At 59.6% G+C, this 16,283-nt stretch overlaps 2 protein-coding genes across 2 annotated transcripts in view; one reads left to right on the top strand and one right to left on the bottom strand.

Annotated features, from left to right (window-relative positions):
• Positions 1 to 1,219: 1,219 nt before the first annotated feature.
• LOC120505306 (achaete-scute homolog 1-like) lies at positions 1,220 to 4,825 on the bottom strand. The gene is made up of 4 exons (XM_039715684.1): positions 4,783 to 4,825; positions 2,734 to 3,443; positions 1,905 to 2,048; positions 1,220 to 1,342 (listed from the first exon to the last, which is right to left on the bottom strand). Exons 1-4 carry the CDS (start codon positions 4,823 to 4,825, stop codon positions 1,220 to 1,222), a joined length of 1,020 nt encoding a protein of 339 aa, XP_039571618.1.
• A 9,512-nt stretch (positions 4,826 to 14,337) lies between these two features.
• The window catches only part of LOC120504913 (hexokinase-2), a 29,352-nt gene continuing 27,406 nt past the window's right edge, over positions 14,338 to 16,283 (top strand). The window contains exon 1 of the mRNA XM_039714840.1: positions 14,338 to 14,400. Within this exon, the coding sequence (XP_039570774.1) occupies positions 14,338 to 14,400 (63 nt within the window). The remainder of the gene's footprint in view (positions 14,401 to 16,283) is intronic.

Genomic DNA, 16,283 nt, shown 5'->3' on the forward strand with positions numbered 1-16,283 from the left:
CGCCCTCCCCCCGCACCCCCCCGGCAGCTCAATCCCTGCCCATGGACAAGGGGGGACCCCCAAACCCGCCGCTCCCACAATGCCTTTTTATTGTGCAATTAACCGGGTTCATATTAACGACCGTTAATAAGGCCTTACCTGGGGGGGGGAGGAGCTAATTGCTAATTACAATTTTATAAAGAAATTAATTACAGCTCTGTGCCCCCCCCCAGTTTTGGGGTGTGGGTTTTATGGGGTGCAGGTCTCCAGGACAGGAGCGTGACCCCAAAAATGGGGGCTGGAGCCTTGGACTCGGCCTTCGGGGGAGACCCCCCCCCCCCCCCCCCCTATTGGAATATTTTTGGGGAAAAGTTGATCTCGAGCCTCCCTTGTTTATGACGGTGTTACCCAGATGCTCCCCCAAACCTGGACTCCATTGTGACCCCCCCAAAATTTTCTGTGTCCCTGAACCTCCCAAGGTGCTCTATTCCCCCTCCAGGTAGGGCTGACCCACCCCTATCCCGGTGCTCCCCAAATTCCCGGGGTGTTCCCCCCCACTCACCGTCCCCCAGGCTGGGGGGCACGGGGGGGCACTGCCAGGCCAGGCTCAGGGTGCCCCCCCTGCAGTGCCCCCCAACTCCTGCCCAGCGCCGAGCTCCTGGGAAAAGGGGAATTAAAAAAATACATCAGAATTGGGGGGTGCCCCCCCAGCAATAACAAACACGCCCTCCAATAATAACCCCCCAAAATAAATCAAATTAATTATTAAATTAATTCCAGCCTCAAAAAGCTCAGGCAGGAAAATCCCCACCAGGCCCCCAAATTATGGGGGGGTTGTGGGTCAGTTTTGGGGTGCCCAGTCCTGCAGGAGTGGATGTTCCAGGGGGCTTAGGGACAGGTTTGGGGTCAGTTTTAGGGTCACACCTGGCAGTCCCACAGCAGTGGATATTTCAGGGGGTTTAGGGTCAGGTTTAGGGTCAGTTTTGGGGTCACACCTGGCAGTGGTGTTTAGGGTCAGGTTTGGGGTCAGTTTTAGCGTCACACCTGGCAGTCCCACAGCAGTGGATGTTTCAGGGGGTTTAGGGTCAGGTTTAGGGTCAGTTTTGGGGTCGCACCTGGCAGTCCCGCAGCAGTGGATGTTTCAGGGGGTTTGTGGGCAGTTTTAGGGTCAGTTTTGGGGTCACACCTGGCAGTCCCGCAGCACGTCCCGCAGCAGCCGGATGTTTTAGGGGGTTTAGGGTCAGTTTTGGGGTCGCACCTGGCAGCCCCGCAGCAGTGGATGTTTCAGGGGTTTGTGGGCAGTTTTAGGGTCACAGGGTGCCCCCCCTGCAGTGCCCCCCAACTCCTGCCCAGCGCCGAGCTCCTGGGAAAAGGGGAATTAAAAAAATACATCAGAATTGGGGGGTGCCCCCCCAGCAATAACAAACACGCCCTCCAATAATAACCCCCCAAAATAAATCAAATTAATTATTAAATTAATTCCAGCCTCAAAAAGCTCAGGCAGGAAAATTCCCACCAGGACCCCAAATTATAGGGGGAGGGGTTGTAGGTCAGTTTTGGGGTGCCCACCTGGCAGTTCTGCAGGAGTGGATGTTTCAGGGTGTTTAGGGTCAGGTTTGGGGTCAGTTTTAGCGTCACACCTGGCAGTCCCACAGCAGTGGATGTTTCAGGGGGTTTAGGGTCAGGTTTAGGGTCAGTTTTGGGGTCGCACCTGGCAGTCCCGCAGCAGTGGATGTTTCAGGGGGTTTGTGGGCAGTTTTAGGGTCAGTTTTGGGGTCACACCTGGCAGTCCCGCAGCACGTCCCGCAGCAGCCGGATGTTTTAGGGGGTTTAGGGTCAGTTTTGGGGTCGCACCTGGCAGCCCCGCAGCAGTGGATGTTTCAGGGGTTTGTGGGCAGTTTTAGGGTCAGGTTTAGGGTGCCCACCTGGCAGTCCCGCAGCACGCCCCGCAGCAGCCGGATGTACTGCGCCGCTGCCCGCAGCGTGTCCGCCTTGCTGGGCCGGCGGTCCCGCGGCACCAGCGGCACCAGGGTCCGCAGCTTGGAGAAGCCACTGTTGAGGTTCCGGATCTGCGGGACACAGGGACCCCGTCAGAGGATGAGGGGACCCCAAAGGGGACCGGGTTAGAGATATCAAAGGCACCCCAGTCAGAGATGCCAGAGGGGACCCCATTAGAGACCCCAAAAGGGCTCCAAAGGGACCCCTGTTAGACACCCCAAAGGGACTCCAGAGACCCCCAGGTTACTCCAAGAGCCCCCACTTAGACCAGGAGCCCCCCAGGACCAAACTGGGATCTCTCAAGTTTAACTGGGACCACCCCCAGGGTTCAGCTGGGCTCAGCTGGATTAAACCAGACCTGCCCATAACCAAAATTGAGGTCTCCCCCTGAATTAAACCAACCCCTAGGGATTGAACTTCCCCCTCAGGATTAAAGTGGGTCCCTCACAGAATCAAACAGGGACCTCCAGGATTAAATTGGGACCTTTAAACTCGGATAAAACTGGGCTCACCAGGACTAAACATGACCCTCCCACAATTAAACTGAGACCTCAGAATTAAACCAACCCCAGGACTAAACCCACCCACACAGAATTAAACCAGGCCTTGGTAAAACTCAACTGGGGATTAAATCCACCCCTCAAACGCAAAGTCCCCCCACGGTGGCACTGCCAGTGTCCCCCCCTGGGGGTCTCCCCAATGTGACCCAGCCCTGGGGTGTGCTTTGGGGTTCCAGCAGGTGCTGGGGTCGCTCACCCTCTCCCTCTCCTTGGCGTTGGCCGCCTGCCGCCGCTCCAGCACCTCGGCCGGGTCTCCGGTGGGCTCGTAGGCCCCGGCGGGGCCGCGCCGCAGGCGGGCGATGGTGGCCGGCCGGGGCAGGGGCCCGAAGCGCTGCTGCAGGAGCCCCTCCAGCACCTCGGGGGGCGGCGTGGGCTGCAGGGCCCCCGGGGGCTCCGGGACCCCCGAGGGCTTTGGGACCCCTGAGGGCTCCGGGGCTCCCAAGGACTCTGACGGCTGCAGGGGCTCCAGGGGCTCCAAGGGTTGCAGGACTCCTGAGGGCTCTGATGGCTTCAGGACCCCTGAGGGCTCCAAGACCCCCAAGACCTCCAATGGCTTCAGGATCCCTGAGGGCTCCGAGGGCTGCAGGGCTCCTGAGGGCTCCAAGGCCCCTAAGACCTCCGATGGCTTCAGGATCCCTGAGGGCTCTGGGACCCCCAAGGGCTCTGAAGGCTGCAGGACCCCTGAGGGCTTCAGGATCCTTGAGGGCTCTGGGACCCCTGAGTGTTCCAAGGGCTTCAGGATCCCTGAGGGCTTTGGGGCCCCTGAGGGCTCTGAGGGCTGCAGGACCCCCGAGGATTCCAAGGGTTGCAGGACCTCCAAGGGCTCCGATGGCTTTAGGATCTCTGAGGGCTCCAGGACCCCCGAGGGCTCCAATGGCTTCAGGGCCCCTGAGGGCTGCAGGACCCCTGAGGAATCCAAGGATTGCAAGATCCCTGAGGGCTCCTGGACCCTTGAGGGTTCCAAGGGCTTTGGGATCCCTGAGGGCTCTGGGACCCCCAGGGGATTTGGATCCCTTGAGGGCCCTGGGACCCCTGAGGCCTGTGAGACCCCCAGCCACCCCCCAGCTCTGCTGGGCTCCCCCATCCCACAAAAGGACCAAGGCTGCACCCACTGAGCTGACTCTCAAAAAAGGAGGAATTTGGGGGAAAAGGGCCCTTAAATACCCAGGAGTAAACAAGACACAGGTGGGAGCCATCTGGGCCTGACGAGCTCTGGCTGTGCCTCGGTTTCCTTGCGCACTGTCCCTGCCTTTTACCCCCAAAATCCTGATTCCTGGTGGCCCCAAAATCCTGATTCCTGGCTGTGCCTCAGTTTCCCCATTCACCATCCCAAAATCCTGATCCCTGGCTGTGCCTCAGCTGTCCCCTCTCCCCATCCCAACCTGGTATCCACAAAGCCCTGAGCCCAAAAAAGGCCCCAAAAATGCGCTGAGGGATATTTGGGATGGTGATATTTGGGGATATTTTGGGGTATTTGGGGATATTTTGGGATATTTGGGGTCCTGGCACCGACGGACACCTGAGTGGGTGGGTTTGAGAGACTTGGTGTGCTCCTAAAGCCACTTTTGGGTGGGAAAGCAGAAGGATGTTTAATGACACGGGCCTGGCTCGGTAGGTGGCAGTGTCAGTCCCTGACATGCCGCAAAACTCGGGGAGGCTGGAAATAAAACGGTAAAACCGCCCTTTTTCCTCCAAAAAAAGGCAGGTCACTTCGGGTTATCCACCATGGGGGGATCCTCATCCCATCACCGGGTGGATTTCCCCTCCCTGAGCCCTCCAAGGGGCTCATCCCGGTTTTCCTGGGGGATTTGGGGGCTCCAGCGGGTGCTCTGAGGTGTGTGTGGGGCATGGACGTGTCCCCCGTGCAGGGTTGGGGCTGCCCTGCCTCAGTTTCCCCAAACCTGGAAGCTCCTGAATACCATCCCCAGCTGCTCCTGCATCCTGGAGGTTCTTTCTGTGTCCATAAGGAGAGCTAGAGTGCAGAGGAAACTTCAAAGAAACCCCAAAATGACCCTAAAACGAGAGGCACCTGGAAGTTAATTGAGGTTTTTTTCCTAAGAACTTAGAAAAACCCAATTTCCTTCTCTTTAATGCTCCGTAATGAGCTTCCCTGTCCCGCAGCAGGCCCTGGATAATCCCATTATTCCTGCCCTGATCTGGGCACAATTCTGGTGTCTGACAAATTAATCTGAGGGCAGGGAGGTGTAAAATCACCCCAAAAATGGGTCTGTACCCAGCTGCTCACCTGGGATCACCCCTGGGAGCACCGTTGAACCCCCCCCCCCCATTGTGGGGTTTGGGAAAAGCTGGGAAATGCCCCAAGTTCAACAGAGGGGGATGAAATATTGAGGGGAAAATGAGGGGTGGGGGTGCAGAAGGGGCTGGTGGAAATGGGGTTTGCAGGGGTGACAGTTTTGGGGGTTACAATAATTAGAATTTGGGGCCATTAGGGTCAGGGTTTTAAGGGGCCACAGTTATTAGTGACCTCGTTTTAGGGGTCACGGTTATTGGGATTTGGGGTTATTAGGGGACACACTTATTAGGGGTCACTGTTAATAGGGTTTGGGGTTATTAGGTGTTTTAGGGGTTACAACAGGGGTTATATTTGGGGTTACAGTTTTAGGGGTTACAGTTGGGGTTACAATAGGGGTTATGGTTTTAGGGGTTACAATAATTAGCATTTGGGGTTATTAGGGATTTAAAGGGTCACAGTTGTTAGGACCCTCCATTTTTTATGGGTCACTATTTTTTGGGGTCACTGTTATTAAGAACCTCATTTTAAAGGATTTTGTGTTTTTAGGGTGGCAGTAATGAGGGACAGGGTGATGAGGGGTCCCAGTTAGGAGAGGGAGCTTGGAAAAGGCTGAACCCCTGTGAAACACCATCCCAAAACCCCGGGTGCTGTTTTGGGAACTCCCACGGGGTGGCCTGGGAAGGTCAGGGAAGGTCAGGGAAGGGGGACGGTGCCAGGGCTAATCTGGGCCCGGGGCAGCTGTTGGCACGGGATTAAACCCAATCTTTCCTGGCACGGTCCCAAATGTCCCGGGAGAGTTTGGTTCCTGCCAGGGCTCCCAGTCTCATGCCAGCCTCGTGGTGCCCAGATAAAATAATAAAATATTTATGGGGAGTGAAATATTCCAAGGGTCCCAAAAGTCTGGGGAGGGTTCGGTGCCTGCCAGGGCTGCCAGCCTCGTGCCAGCCTCGTGGTGCCCGGATGAAATGATAAAATATTTTATGGGGAGTGAAATATTCCAAAGGGGGTTTATGGAGATGTGACAACGCCTGTGGCCGCTTCCACCTCCATCCTCCTCCTCCTCGTGCTGCCAGGCACATCCCAGGGCACCTGGCATGTGTCCTGGAACCTCGGGCATTGTTCACAGCCTGCTCCCTGAGCTCCCCAAGGCCCAGCCTGGCTGGCACCGGGATCCCTGTCCCGTTTCCAGCATGTTCTGGGTGCCCAGGGGTGGGAAATGCGGGAGAGCAGGAATCCACGTGGACAGGGAGGCTCCTGGAGAACTTTGGTCCTGTCCTTACGGTCATGGAATGCTCTCTCCTGCTGCTGCCCGTGCTGCTGGGGGCATCAGCACCCCAATATCCCCGTGCCCTGATGTGACACAGACATCTCTCCTGCCTCAGTTTCCCCAGCTCACCCAGAGGGCTGAAGGGAGATCTGGGAGGGGGTTCCAGGGGCTGCTTTTGCCCCTAACCCAGCCCTGGGGTTGATGCTGTAGGATTTGTGGTTGGGGAGGTTCCCAGTGCAATGCCCGGGGGTCCGAGGGACACCCTGGGGACATCCCAGGGGACATCCTGGGGACATCCCAGGGGGCATCGCCATCCTGCTGTATCCCAGGCGCCGGCTCCTCCAGCCCCCCTTGTGAGAGGATTATTTATCCCCCTTTTGTGCTGAAGGGCAGGGGGTGGGAATTGTCCCGGCCACCCACCGCGATTCCCGGGGGTCCCGGGCTGGGAAGGGGCCACTCTTACCCGGCCACGCCCGGGTTATCCCTCAGGATAACAATAAAGGGATTTATTGGCATGGAGGATTCGGGCAGGCACAGCCGGGCATCGCTTGGATCCCCTCCACCCCCGCACATCCCGGGGGGATATTAAACAATCCTGCCTTGCTTAAATCCAAATAACGCCTAAAATCCCACCGGGGCTGGCGGGAGGGAGTAAATCCAGGACGAGCAGCGATGCCCGGCGCTCATCTCCCACCGGCCAGCGCTCGCGGTTCGCTGATTCTCTCACTCCCGGAGGCTCCCGGAGAGCCGGGGCCGGCGGGCCGGTGCCGCCCGGCCGGAGCGGGCTGAACAAAGCCGGCTCTGTCCGTGCGGTGAAGGAGCCTTTGTGCGGCACAGGGAGGATCCCAGCCCGGAGCTTCCCCGTGCGAGAGCACAGGAATTTTTGGAGATGAAAGGAGTTTCCATTGGATGGAGGCGCTGCCGAAGCCCCGTCGTGAGGCAGGTGGATGTGGGGACAGCCTGGGGTGGGGGTCCCCTGTCCCAGGGTCTGGGTGAGCCCTGGACTGTCACCGGTGGCCAGGTACCCTGGGGATGGGATGGGATGGATGGGATGGCCCTGGGAATGGGATGGGTTGGGATCAATGGGATGGGATCAGTGGGATGGGGACAGGGATCAGGATGGTGTTGAAGAGGGAACAGGAACCAAGACAGAGATGGTGGCAGGGATAGGGATGGGAGCAGGTTTGAGATGGGGACAGGGCAGGGATGATGATGGGCATGGGATTGGGACGGGGATTGGGGCAGGGGTGAGACAGGGACAGGGATCAGGATCAGGATGGGGCAGGGATGGGACCAAGGCTGGAGCTCAGCTCTGCCTTGCCCTGCCAGCTCCCACAGCACCCGACCAAGGGCTGGGGCTGAGCTCAGCACCTGGATGAAGATTTAGGCCTGGTCTTAACCTTTAGCCCATCCAGGCAGTTCCTAAATCCAGCCTGGAGCCTGCTGCTCCCAAATCCGAGCTTTACCCCTTCTCTCAAGCCCATCCCTCTCTGTGATGGGAAAACCTGGGGCTGCAGCTCCATCCTCCTCCTCCCTGACAGCAATTCCTGCTTTTCCCATCCCAGATATCCCAGATAACACTGGCTGCTGGTGCTGCTGGGCCCTCCAAGCTGGATAATCTCCGTTAGAATGAATCAATGAATCGACCTTAACCCTCTTTGCCCGGCAGCTCCTCTCCAGCAGCAGGGAGAGGGGCCCTGCGTGCCCACTGTCACGTAGGGATGGACCCACGGAGCCACGCGGTGGAGGAGGAGCCAGGCAGCTCTTTTCCCCCTCTTTTATCCCCCATCCGGGTTTTTGGAATTCTCCGGGACTCTCAAAGCTCCTCCTAAGCACCGGGAGCTGTCGCTGCCGTGGCAGATGCTGCCGATCCCAATTAAGCCCTTTGCCGGGTCAGAGCCTCGGGGGAGGCCACGTGTGCCCGTCCCACGTGTGCCCTCACACGCAGCACACATTTGCACACGCATGATGAGTCTCCAGCAGGCTCGGGGCCGTGCGGCCTCGTTCCGCCTCGGGGCTCCCAGCCCCTCTCACATCCATCCCACCTCAGCTTGTGGGGGCTTCTCCATTTATTGGAGAGATCCGGGAGGAAGGAGAGGGGGTCCCTCAGCCAAACTCTCTGCGCTGGAATTGGGGCTGGGGGCAGGCGAGGTCACCCCCGCGGGGACAGGGCGATGCTCCATCCATGATCTGGCTGCTCCTTCTTGCCGTGCCCGGGGGTCCCGAGCGGAGGGGTCCGGAGCACAGGGGTGCCCCGTGGGGCTGCCAGGGTGGGGCAGGAGCAGCCCAGCCCCTGGGCAGAGCATCTCAGCCCAGACAGCTCCGTCAGTGCCACGCCAGGGCTCCGGGATTACAGCGCTGCTGCTCAAATCCCGTCTTCATCCGCGCCGTGCCCAGCCAATGACCTCGGCGCTGGCACGCAGGGCCTTCCTCCGCGGGGACCAGAGATGATAAAGCCCTCCCAGAGCCAGCTCCGTGCAGCTCTGTCTCAGCAAACCATGGTGGATGCTCCGAGGATGACGTCCATGCACACGGAGAACGGGATGGACGAGGAGAGCTTCGCCCAGGTAAGGGGATTTTCACTCTGGGTTTGGGGCAGGGAGGGAGTTTGTGCTCCCTGTGCCTGGACTGGGAGCTGCGGTGGGTGAAGCACAAAGGGGTGAGAGGGGAGCAGCTGAGGGTGTCGAGGGATCACGGGATGGTGCTGATGGCAGGGTGGAGTTCCTCAAATCTTCAGCCTCCACCAGGTGGGGTGACATTGGAGCAAGGTGGGATGTAATATTTGGTGTCAAGGGATCACGGGATGGGTGCTGGGGAATGACTGATGGCAGAGTGGAGTTCCTCAAATCTTCAGCCTCCACCAGGTGGAGCGATGTTGGAGCAAGGTGGGATGTAATATTTGGGGTGATTTTCTGCCTGTCAGAGTGAGTTGGTGGAAATCCATGTGATTTGGGTCTTTGAGGTATGATCATTCTGCCAGGGAGTGAGGGAGATGCTGCCTGTGATGAGCAGAGATCCTTTGGGAGAGCCCAGCTCTGCTCCTGCATCCCAGAGAGAGCTCTGGGCTGGACTCGAGGAATCATTCTGGACTTGGGGGACTTGAGGTTTCAATCCTTCCCTGCCCCAGCAGCGCCGTGGCTTTGGGCTGGGGTTTAGGGGGACAGGAGGGGGCTCCCAGCCTGTCGCCCCCTGTTCCCTGTGCCTCACCCAGCACGAGGATGGGCTGGCAGGCACAACCACCCGCACGTGGCTTTGCCACGCTGGTGTGGACGCTGCCAGGACAGCACAGGGCTGAGGGTGGGATTCTGTCACAGCTCTATCTTCCCCAAATCTGAGTTTCCTGCCATGGGCAGGGGAGGATCTCTTGGGGTCAGGGCAAGCTGGATGTGGCTGTGACATGGGACCATCAGGGTGGCTCTCCCACCCCCACAAGACCCCCAGGATCCAGCTCACCCACACCCACAGCTCTGGGAGAGAGGATGAGGGTGGGCAGAGAGAAGGGAAAAGCCCCTGGCACCGAGCGTTCCCTGCCCGTATTCCTGCTCCAGTTTGGTGGCATCAGGGACGTGGCGCGTCCCACGCTGTGGGACGTGGCAGTGCCCACGGAAAGTGCCCCAGGGACGCAGGAGAAACCTCCCCTTTCCGCTGGGATTGGGAAAGTGCTGCACATGGGAGTTGCTCATGCCAGGGCACAGTGACTCAGGGTCCCGTGTCCTGACCGGGACTTTTGACCTCGGAGCTGTGCCAGGTTTGGTGGCACCTGGCACGGCCCCTCTGGGGTGCAGGATGGTCCTCAGCTCTTCCTGCCTTTGGCTGTGCTGGCTTTTGGGGACACCTTCCCTCCTGCCACAGCTCCTGCCAGCTCCAGCATCCAGGCTTTGGGTGCTGGATTGGGATTTTGGGACTTTCCTGGGATGTTGGGAACCTTCCTGGGACTTTTGGGACCTTTCTGACATGCTGGGGACCTTCCTGGGGTGTTGGGGACAGTGTGGCTCCTGGCAATGGAAGGGGCCAGACATCTCCTCTGGCTGTGGTGTCACGGGGCCGATCCCGTGAAGCATCCAATGGATCAGGGGATGTTTGATGGAGCTGGAGGGCTCCTGCACAGCTGGATGAGCTGGCACTGCCCCGAGGGAGGTCTGGCCAGGCCAAGGTCATCTTCATGGTGTGGTGAACAGGACAGGCAGGGCAGGAGCAGGGAGTGGAGGGGGGAAAGAGGATGTGCCAGGATGGAGTGTCCCCTTACAGAATCCCCCTGGGCAGAGGGGGCTGCTTGGGGAGGAGATGATCCCAGGATTGAGGGTTAGCATCACCAGTGGAGAGTGGCCACCACAAGGGGAAGGTGGCCACCACGAGGGGACAGTGGCCACAAGTGAGCAATGGTGACCATCACTGGAGGTGGATGGTTGTCACTGATAGAGAGTGACTGTCACTAATGGAGGGTGGCCAGCACCACTGCAGGATGGCCGTGGCCAGTGGAATGTGGCCATCACACCCAGTACCCTCCTGGCACAGCTCTAGTGACCCCCATGCCCACCCACTCTGGGTGCCACCACCCAGCCAAACCCCCTTTGGATGCCTCCTGTCCTGACTGGTGGCCTTGGTGGCTTTGGGGGTCATGTGGGGTTGGGGGAGCAGGGGAAGAGCTGGAGCAGTGTGTCAGTGACACGTGAGGACGCTAAAATTAGGCGGCTCCAGCTAATCTAATTTAATCTCCCCTTTTCCGTCCGTTCCCCGGGGATTAGCCCCACCAGCGGGGTGGGAAGCCAGGCTGTGGGGCAGCCCAGCCCAGGGACCCCCGGGGAACCCCCCTGGCTCTTTTGGGGTGAGGTATCCATGGGGATGAATGGACTGGGAATGGGATGGGCTGGAAATGGCGCCAGCACCGAGATCTGCGGAGGAGCAGCCACAGCATGGATGGAAGGATGGAAGGAAGGAAGGATGGATCCCCACCACCCCCAGGGCGGGCAGGGCACAACCCTCCCCTCCCAGTTTGGGCTGGGCGAGCCCCCTCGCTGCCGGCAGGGCCGGGGCAAGGCTGTTTCACCCGGCTCAGCCCCGGGTCACGCGCTCGTCCTGCGGCTGCCGAAGGAAGAAAAGTTCTCCGACCGGTTTTCTATTCCCGGCCCCGTGCGAGGGCTGGGTCCAGCCCAGCTCCGGGTTTCCGGTGCCTTGGGTGACAGGGCAAAGTCAATAGCTGGTCACCGGTGTCACGGTGGGTCCGTGGCGCTCTGAGTGGCCGTGCAAGCGATGAAACCTCGCTGGAAAGTATGTGGAGCAGCGCTGCAGCCGTGAATCACGAGGCAGCTGATCCCAGATGAGTTCACGCCTCTCCTGGAGCAGCTCCAGGGTCATCCCAGCTGCTCCCTGCTGGCTCCCCGATCCTCTGCACCCACCCGTGCCTCAGTTTCCCCAGTGTAAAAGTGGGTTATGACCCTCAGCGGGTTCCTGAGGGTGTCCTGGGGGTCCCCAGGAGAGCAGCACTCCACGGGATGGGGGGCTTGGCTGGTCCCAGGGCTCCAGGCTGCTCTGGCCCTGCTCTGGCCGCTGGGCACGGCTCTTCCTCCCGCTCCCACGTTGTTATTACTGCACCACTCGTCCTTAAGGGATCACATTAGAGAAATTAGAGCTGGTTCCAGCTCCAGTCCCTACAATCAGCCGCTTCCTTTTCCCAAGGAACGCGGCGTTAAATGCCAATGGATTATTACAAATCCATGTGGAGCTGGGATGCCTTGATAGGATTTCCATTGGGAGTTTTATTCTGTGAAAGGGCTTCCAAAACCAACTGAAAAACCTCAAATCAAAAAAAAAAAATTACTTTATTTAGAGGAGGTGGTTGAGCAGAGCCCAGCTCCTCCTGTCTTTCCTTGACTAGGGCGTTGTCTGGCAAATCAATGGAGTGTTGGGGATTATTTTCCCTGAATAAACTGATTTTACGGGACAGAAGGATGAGACAGGTCCCTCATTTTGCACAGACAGTCGCTTCCTTCATCCAGCCAGGCTGGTGGCAGATGGGGAAGGCAGACAGATGTGTCCAGCTATTTTTAGGCTCAAACGCTGCTTTAATTTCAACATGACCACGGAGAATTTGCCTTTTCAGGGGTAAAAAAAAAAAGCTGGATCAGAGGGTGAATTGAAATGTAGGGCCAGCGACAGAGATTAATGGAATATCCCAAGTTGGAAGAGATCCACAAGGATCATTGAGTCCAAATCCTGAAATGCATCAGGTCACGATCTGGGGGTTGAACTGGAATGCCTGACAGATCCGTGGTGGGGCCGGCAGGACTGGATCCTGCAGGAAAAGGTGTCTGGTAGAACATTGCCTCGCCTCCGGCTTTGGTTGCTTCTCCCCCTCTTTCCTTTGAAACGGAGTTACAATTCCCTGAGCAGAAACACCAAAACGATGTAAATGGCCGCGCGGAAAGGGCTCCTGAGAGGGTGACGGCGAGAGGAGCCGGAGCTGCTGGGGACTGGTTGGGAAAGCGGCGGGAGCGGGCAGACGGGTTGGGTAACTCCTGCCCCAGGGCTGCTGGGACCGGCTCTGCTGGCAGCGGGGAGCGGAGCCGCTCCGGAGGGCCAGGACGTGCCGCGGCCCTCGTAGGGCTCGGGGCCAGCAGCGCCCGGTGTGGCCCGCGGAGCCGGGATGGAGCTGGGATGGAGCAGAGATGGAGCAGGGATACAGCGGGGATGGAGCAGAGATGGAGCAGGGATACAGCAGGGATGGAGCTGGGATGGAGCAGAGATGGAGTTGGGATGGAGCTGAGATGGAGCGGGGATGGAGCAGAGATGGAGCAGAGATGGAGCGGGCATGGAGCAGGGATAGAGCAAGGATGGAGCCAGGATAGAGCAGGGATGGAGCAGAGATGGAGCTGAGAGGGAGCTGAGATGGAGCGAGGATACAGCAGAGATGGAGTTGAGATGAAGCTGAGATGGAGCGAGGATACAGCAGAGATGGAGCAGAGATAGAGCAGGGATGGAGCAGGGGTGGAGCTGAGGTGGAGTGGGGATACAGCAGGGATGGAGCTGAGATGGAGCAGGGATAGAGCTGAAATGGAGCGGGGATACAGCAGGGATGGAGCAGGGATAGAGCAGGGATGGAGCCGCGAGCAGAACAGGGCCCCCTGACGCCCCCGGCACCCCCAGGTCCCCCATCAGCAGCCTGCCGACCCTCTTCGACCAGACTGTGTCGTGCAGCAGCAGCGGGCAGCTGGACAATGTCCCGCAGGCCACCCCCAACATCGAGCAGCTCGGGATGGAGCAGAGATGGAGTTGAGATGAAGCTGAGATGGAGCGAGGATACAGCAGAGATGGAGCAGAGATAGAGCAGGGATGGAGCAGGGGTGGAGCTGAGGTGGAGTGGGGATACAGCAGGGATGGAGCTGAGATGGAGCAGGGATAGAGCTGAAATGGAGCGGGGATAGAGCAGGGATGGAGCAGGGATAGAGCAGGGTTGGAGCCGGGATGGAGCAGGGATGGAGGCGAGGAGGAAGGCGGCGTGCTGCAGGCAGAGCCCCGCGGTGGTGCTCCCGAGCCGCGGTGGGCTCCCGAAGGACACTTCCCGAGGTTTTGGGGGAGCAGGGGCCACCCCCCGCCGTCCGTGGCTGCGCACGGGGAGCGGGACACGCGGGCGGAGCGGCGAGCGCCACGGGCCGCGGGGTGATGGATGCGACCTGACGGGTGCACAGGGCCGCGCACGTTCACACGCATGTGACAGCCACAGCCACAGCCACAGCGCCGGGCACAGCGGGGCGGGGCGGCGGCGGGCACGGGCTGCGGGGATGGACACACGGACACAGCCGCAGACACACGGACACAGCCATGGACACACGGACACAGCCATGGACACAGCCACAGACACACATACAGGCTGTGAGCATCGACAGACACACGGACACAGCCACAGACACACGGACACAGCCATGGACACAGCCACAGACACACATACAGGCTGTGAGCATCGACAGACACACAGACACAGCTGCGGACACACGGACACACACACGGGCTGCGGGGATGGACACATGGACACAGTCACGGACACACAGACACAGCCACGGACACACATACAGGCTGCAGGCACAGACAGACACACGGACATAGCCACAGCCACACGGACACAGCCATGGACATGCACAGGGGCTGTGGGCATGGACAGAAGTACAAACCAGTGCATGACCCCCGGTACCCGCCCAGTACAGCCCAACGCACCGCCCAGTGCAATTCCAGCCCTGCCCAGTGCACTCCCAGTGCATGCCGAGCCGAGCCGAGCCGCTCCCGCCATGATCGCGTCGCACCTCCTCGCTTACTTCTTCACCGAGCTCAGCCATGACCAGGCGCAGAAGGTGAGGGGGGGTCCCGCTGCGGGAAAGTGGGGAGAGGAGAGAGGAAAGTGAAGAGGAAAAGGGACCCCCGCGCCGCACGTGCCGCCGCTTCCCGCCGGCGCCGAGCATCCCCGGCCGCCGCTGCTCCGCTCCCCGCCGTGCCGGGACAGCCGCAGCCCCCGCGGGGACCCGGGTCAGCCCGGGCCACCGGCCCCGGGGGTGGCACTCGCCCCTCGGGTCGCCTCGGCCACGCGGTGGCCGCGCACGTGTGGCCGCAGTGACAGCGGTGGGGACACCCCCCGTCTCCTGTTCGAGGGGTTTTGGGGTTCTGCCTGCTTGGTTTGGGGTCCCCGGGGGGGTTCCCAGAGTGGCAGCGGTGGGGACACCCCCCCGTCTCCTGTTCGAGGGGTTTTGGGTTTCTCGGGGGGGTTCCCAGGGTGGCAGCGGTGGGGACACCCCCCCGTCTCTTGTTCGAGGGGTTTTGGGGTCCCCGGGGGGGTTCCCAGGGAATTCCTGGACAAGCCTTTCCATTGTTTTCAATTACCTCCTTTTGGAAGTGTTTTGACCTAAGGATCTCTTACCATAAAAAAAAAAAAAAAAAAAGTTGGGGGGGGAAGAAGAGAAAATAAGAGGAGAGATAAAGGGAAGAAAAAGAAAGGATGGGTAAAAGTAAAAACAAAACAAAAAAAAAGGAGGGAAAAGGAGAAGGGGAGAGTGAAGAGGGAGAAAAAAGTGGAAAAGGAAAGTGAAGAGGGGAAGGAAAAAGGATGAGGAAAAAAGTTGAAAAAAGAAAGTAAAAGGAATGGGGAAAAAAAGAAAAAAGCAGAAAAGGGATGAAGGAGAGGAAGGGAGTGAAAAGAGAGAAAAAAAGGGGAAGGGAAAAAAAAGGAAAAAGAAACCAAAAAAAAGAGGAAAAAACCTTAAAAACTTTTTAAAAAGGGACCAGGAGGCGAGATAAGCGGGGCCGCGCCGGGCGGGCGGAGGCCCCGGCGCTGCCCGGCCGGGGCCGCGTGCGGTACGTGCCGCGGGACCCCGCGTGGCCGGGCGGCGGAGCAGGAGCAGGAGGAGGAGGAGGAGGAGGAGGAAGGGCGATCTCCGCGCCGGGACCCCCGCGCCGCACGTGCCGCCGCTTCCCGCCGGCGCCGAGCATCCCCGGCCGCCGCTGCTCCGCTCCCCGCCGTGCCGGGACAGCCGCAGCCCCCGCGGGGACCCGGGTCAGCCCGGGCCACCGGCCCCGGGGGTGGCACTCGCCCCTCGGGTCGCCTCGGCCACGCGGTGGCCGCGCACGTGTGGCCGCAGTGACAGCGGTGGGGACACCCCCCGTCTCCTGTTCGAGGGGTTTTGGGGTCCCCGGGGGGGTTCCCAGGGTGCGGGTCGCCCCCCGATCCGGAGCTCGAGGGTCGCTGCTCTCCGTGGCTCCTTTGTCTGGCCAGGACAGCGCTTAGGCTGCGCTTAATGAATTATTCCAGGGGGAAAAACGCTGGATGGGAGCGAGCGGAGAGCTCAGGCTGCTCCTGCAGGCTCCGCTGGCATCCTGAACAGGGCAGAGAGGGTTTGTCTGTGATTCCCGACTCGGGAATGGCCGGGATTGCTGGTCCCACTGTGAGGCGGTCGGGATTTGCGAAAATCGCCGTGAAAAAACCTGAGGGAAATGCTCGGAGAGACCTGGGATAACCCTGGAGATGCTGGTGGGGAAGTGAAACTTGCCACGTTGGCCCTTCAGCGGGGTTAGATAGCAAGGAAACCGAGGCAGAACATTAAAAAAAAATATATAAAAAATAAAAAAAACCAGCCCCAACCTAAACAAAGTGCAGGGAAAAGTTCCCAAGGCAAAGCGATCCGCAAGGAAATACGGGAATACGGGCTCGGCTTCTCGCCGCTGGCCCCGGGGTTGTGCAACAGCC

This window comes from Passer montanus, unplaced genomic scaffold (assembly GCF_014805655.1).
Source record: "Passer montanus isolate IOZ18808 unplaced genomic scaffold, ASM1480565v1 scaffold101, whole genome shotgun sequence".
NCBI classification, from domain to species: domain Eukaryota; kingdom Metazoa; phylum Chordata; class Aves; order Passeriformes; family Passeridae; genus Passer; species Passer montanus.

What these genes read in the sequence shown, in the direction of transcription:
- LOC120505306 (XM_039715684.1), bottom strand. Translation starts at nt 4,825, where the DNA reads ATGGGGGGGGGGGGTTCAACGGTGCTCCCAGGGGTGATCCCAG. An exon ending in GCTCCCAGGGGTGATCCCAG is followed by an intron (nt 3,444 to 4,782) that starts GTGAGCAGCTGG and finishes TGGATTCCTCAG; the next exon opens with GGGTCCTGCAGCCCTCAGGG. An exon ending in GCGTGCTGCGGGACTGCCAG is followed by an intron (nt 1,343 to 1,904) that starts GTGGGCACCCTA and finishes CCCTTTTCCCAG; the next exon opens with GAGCTCGGCGCTGGGCAGGA.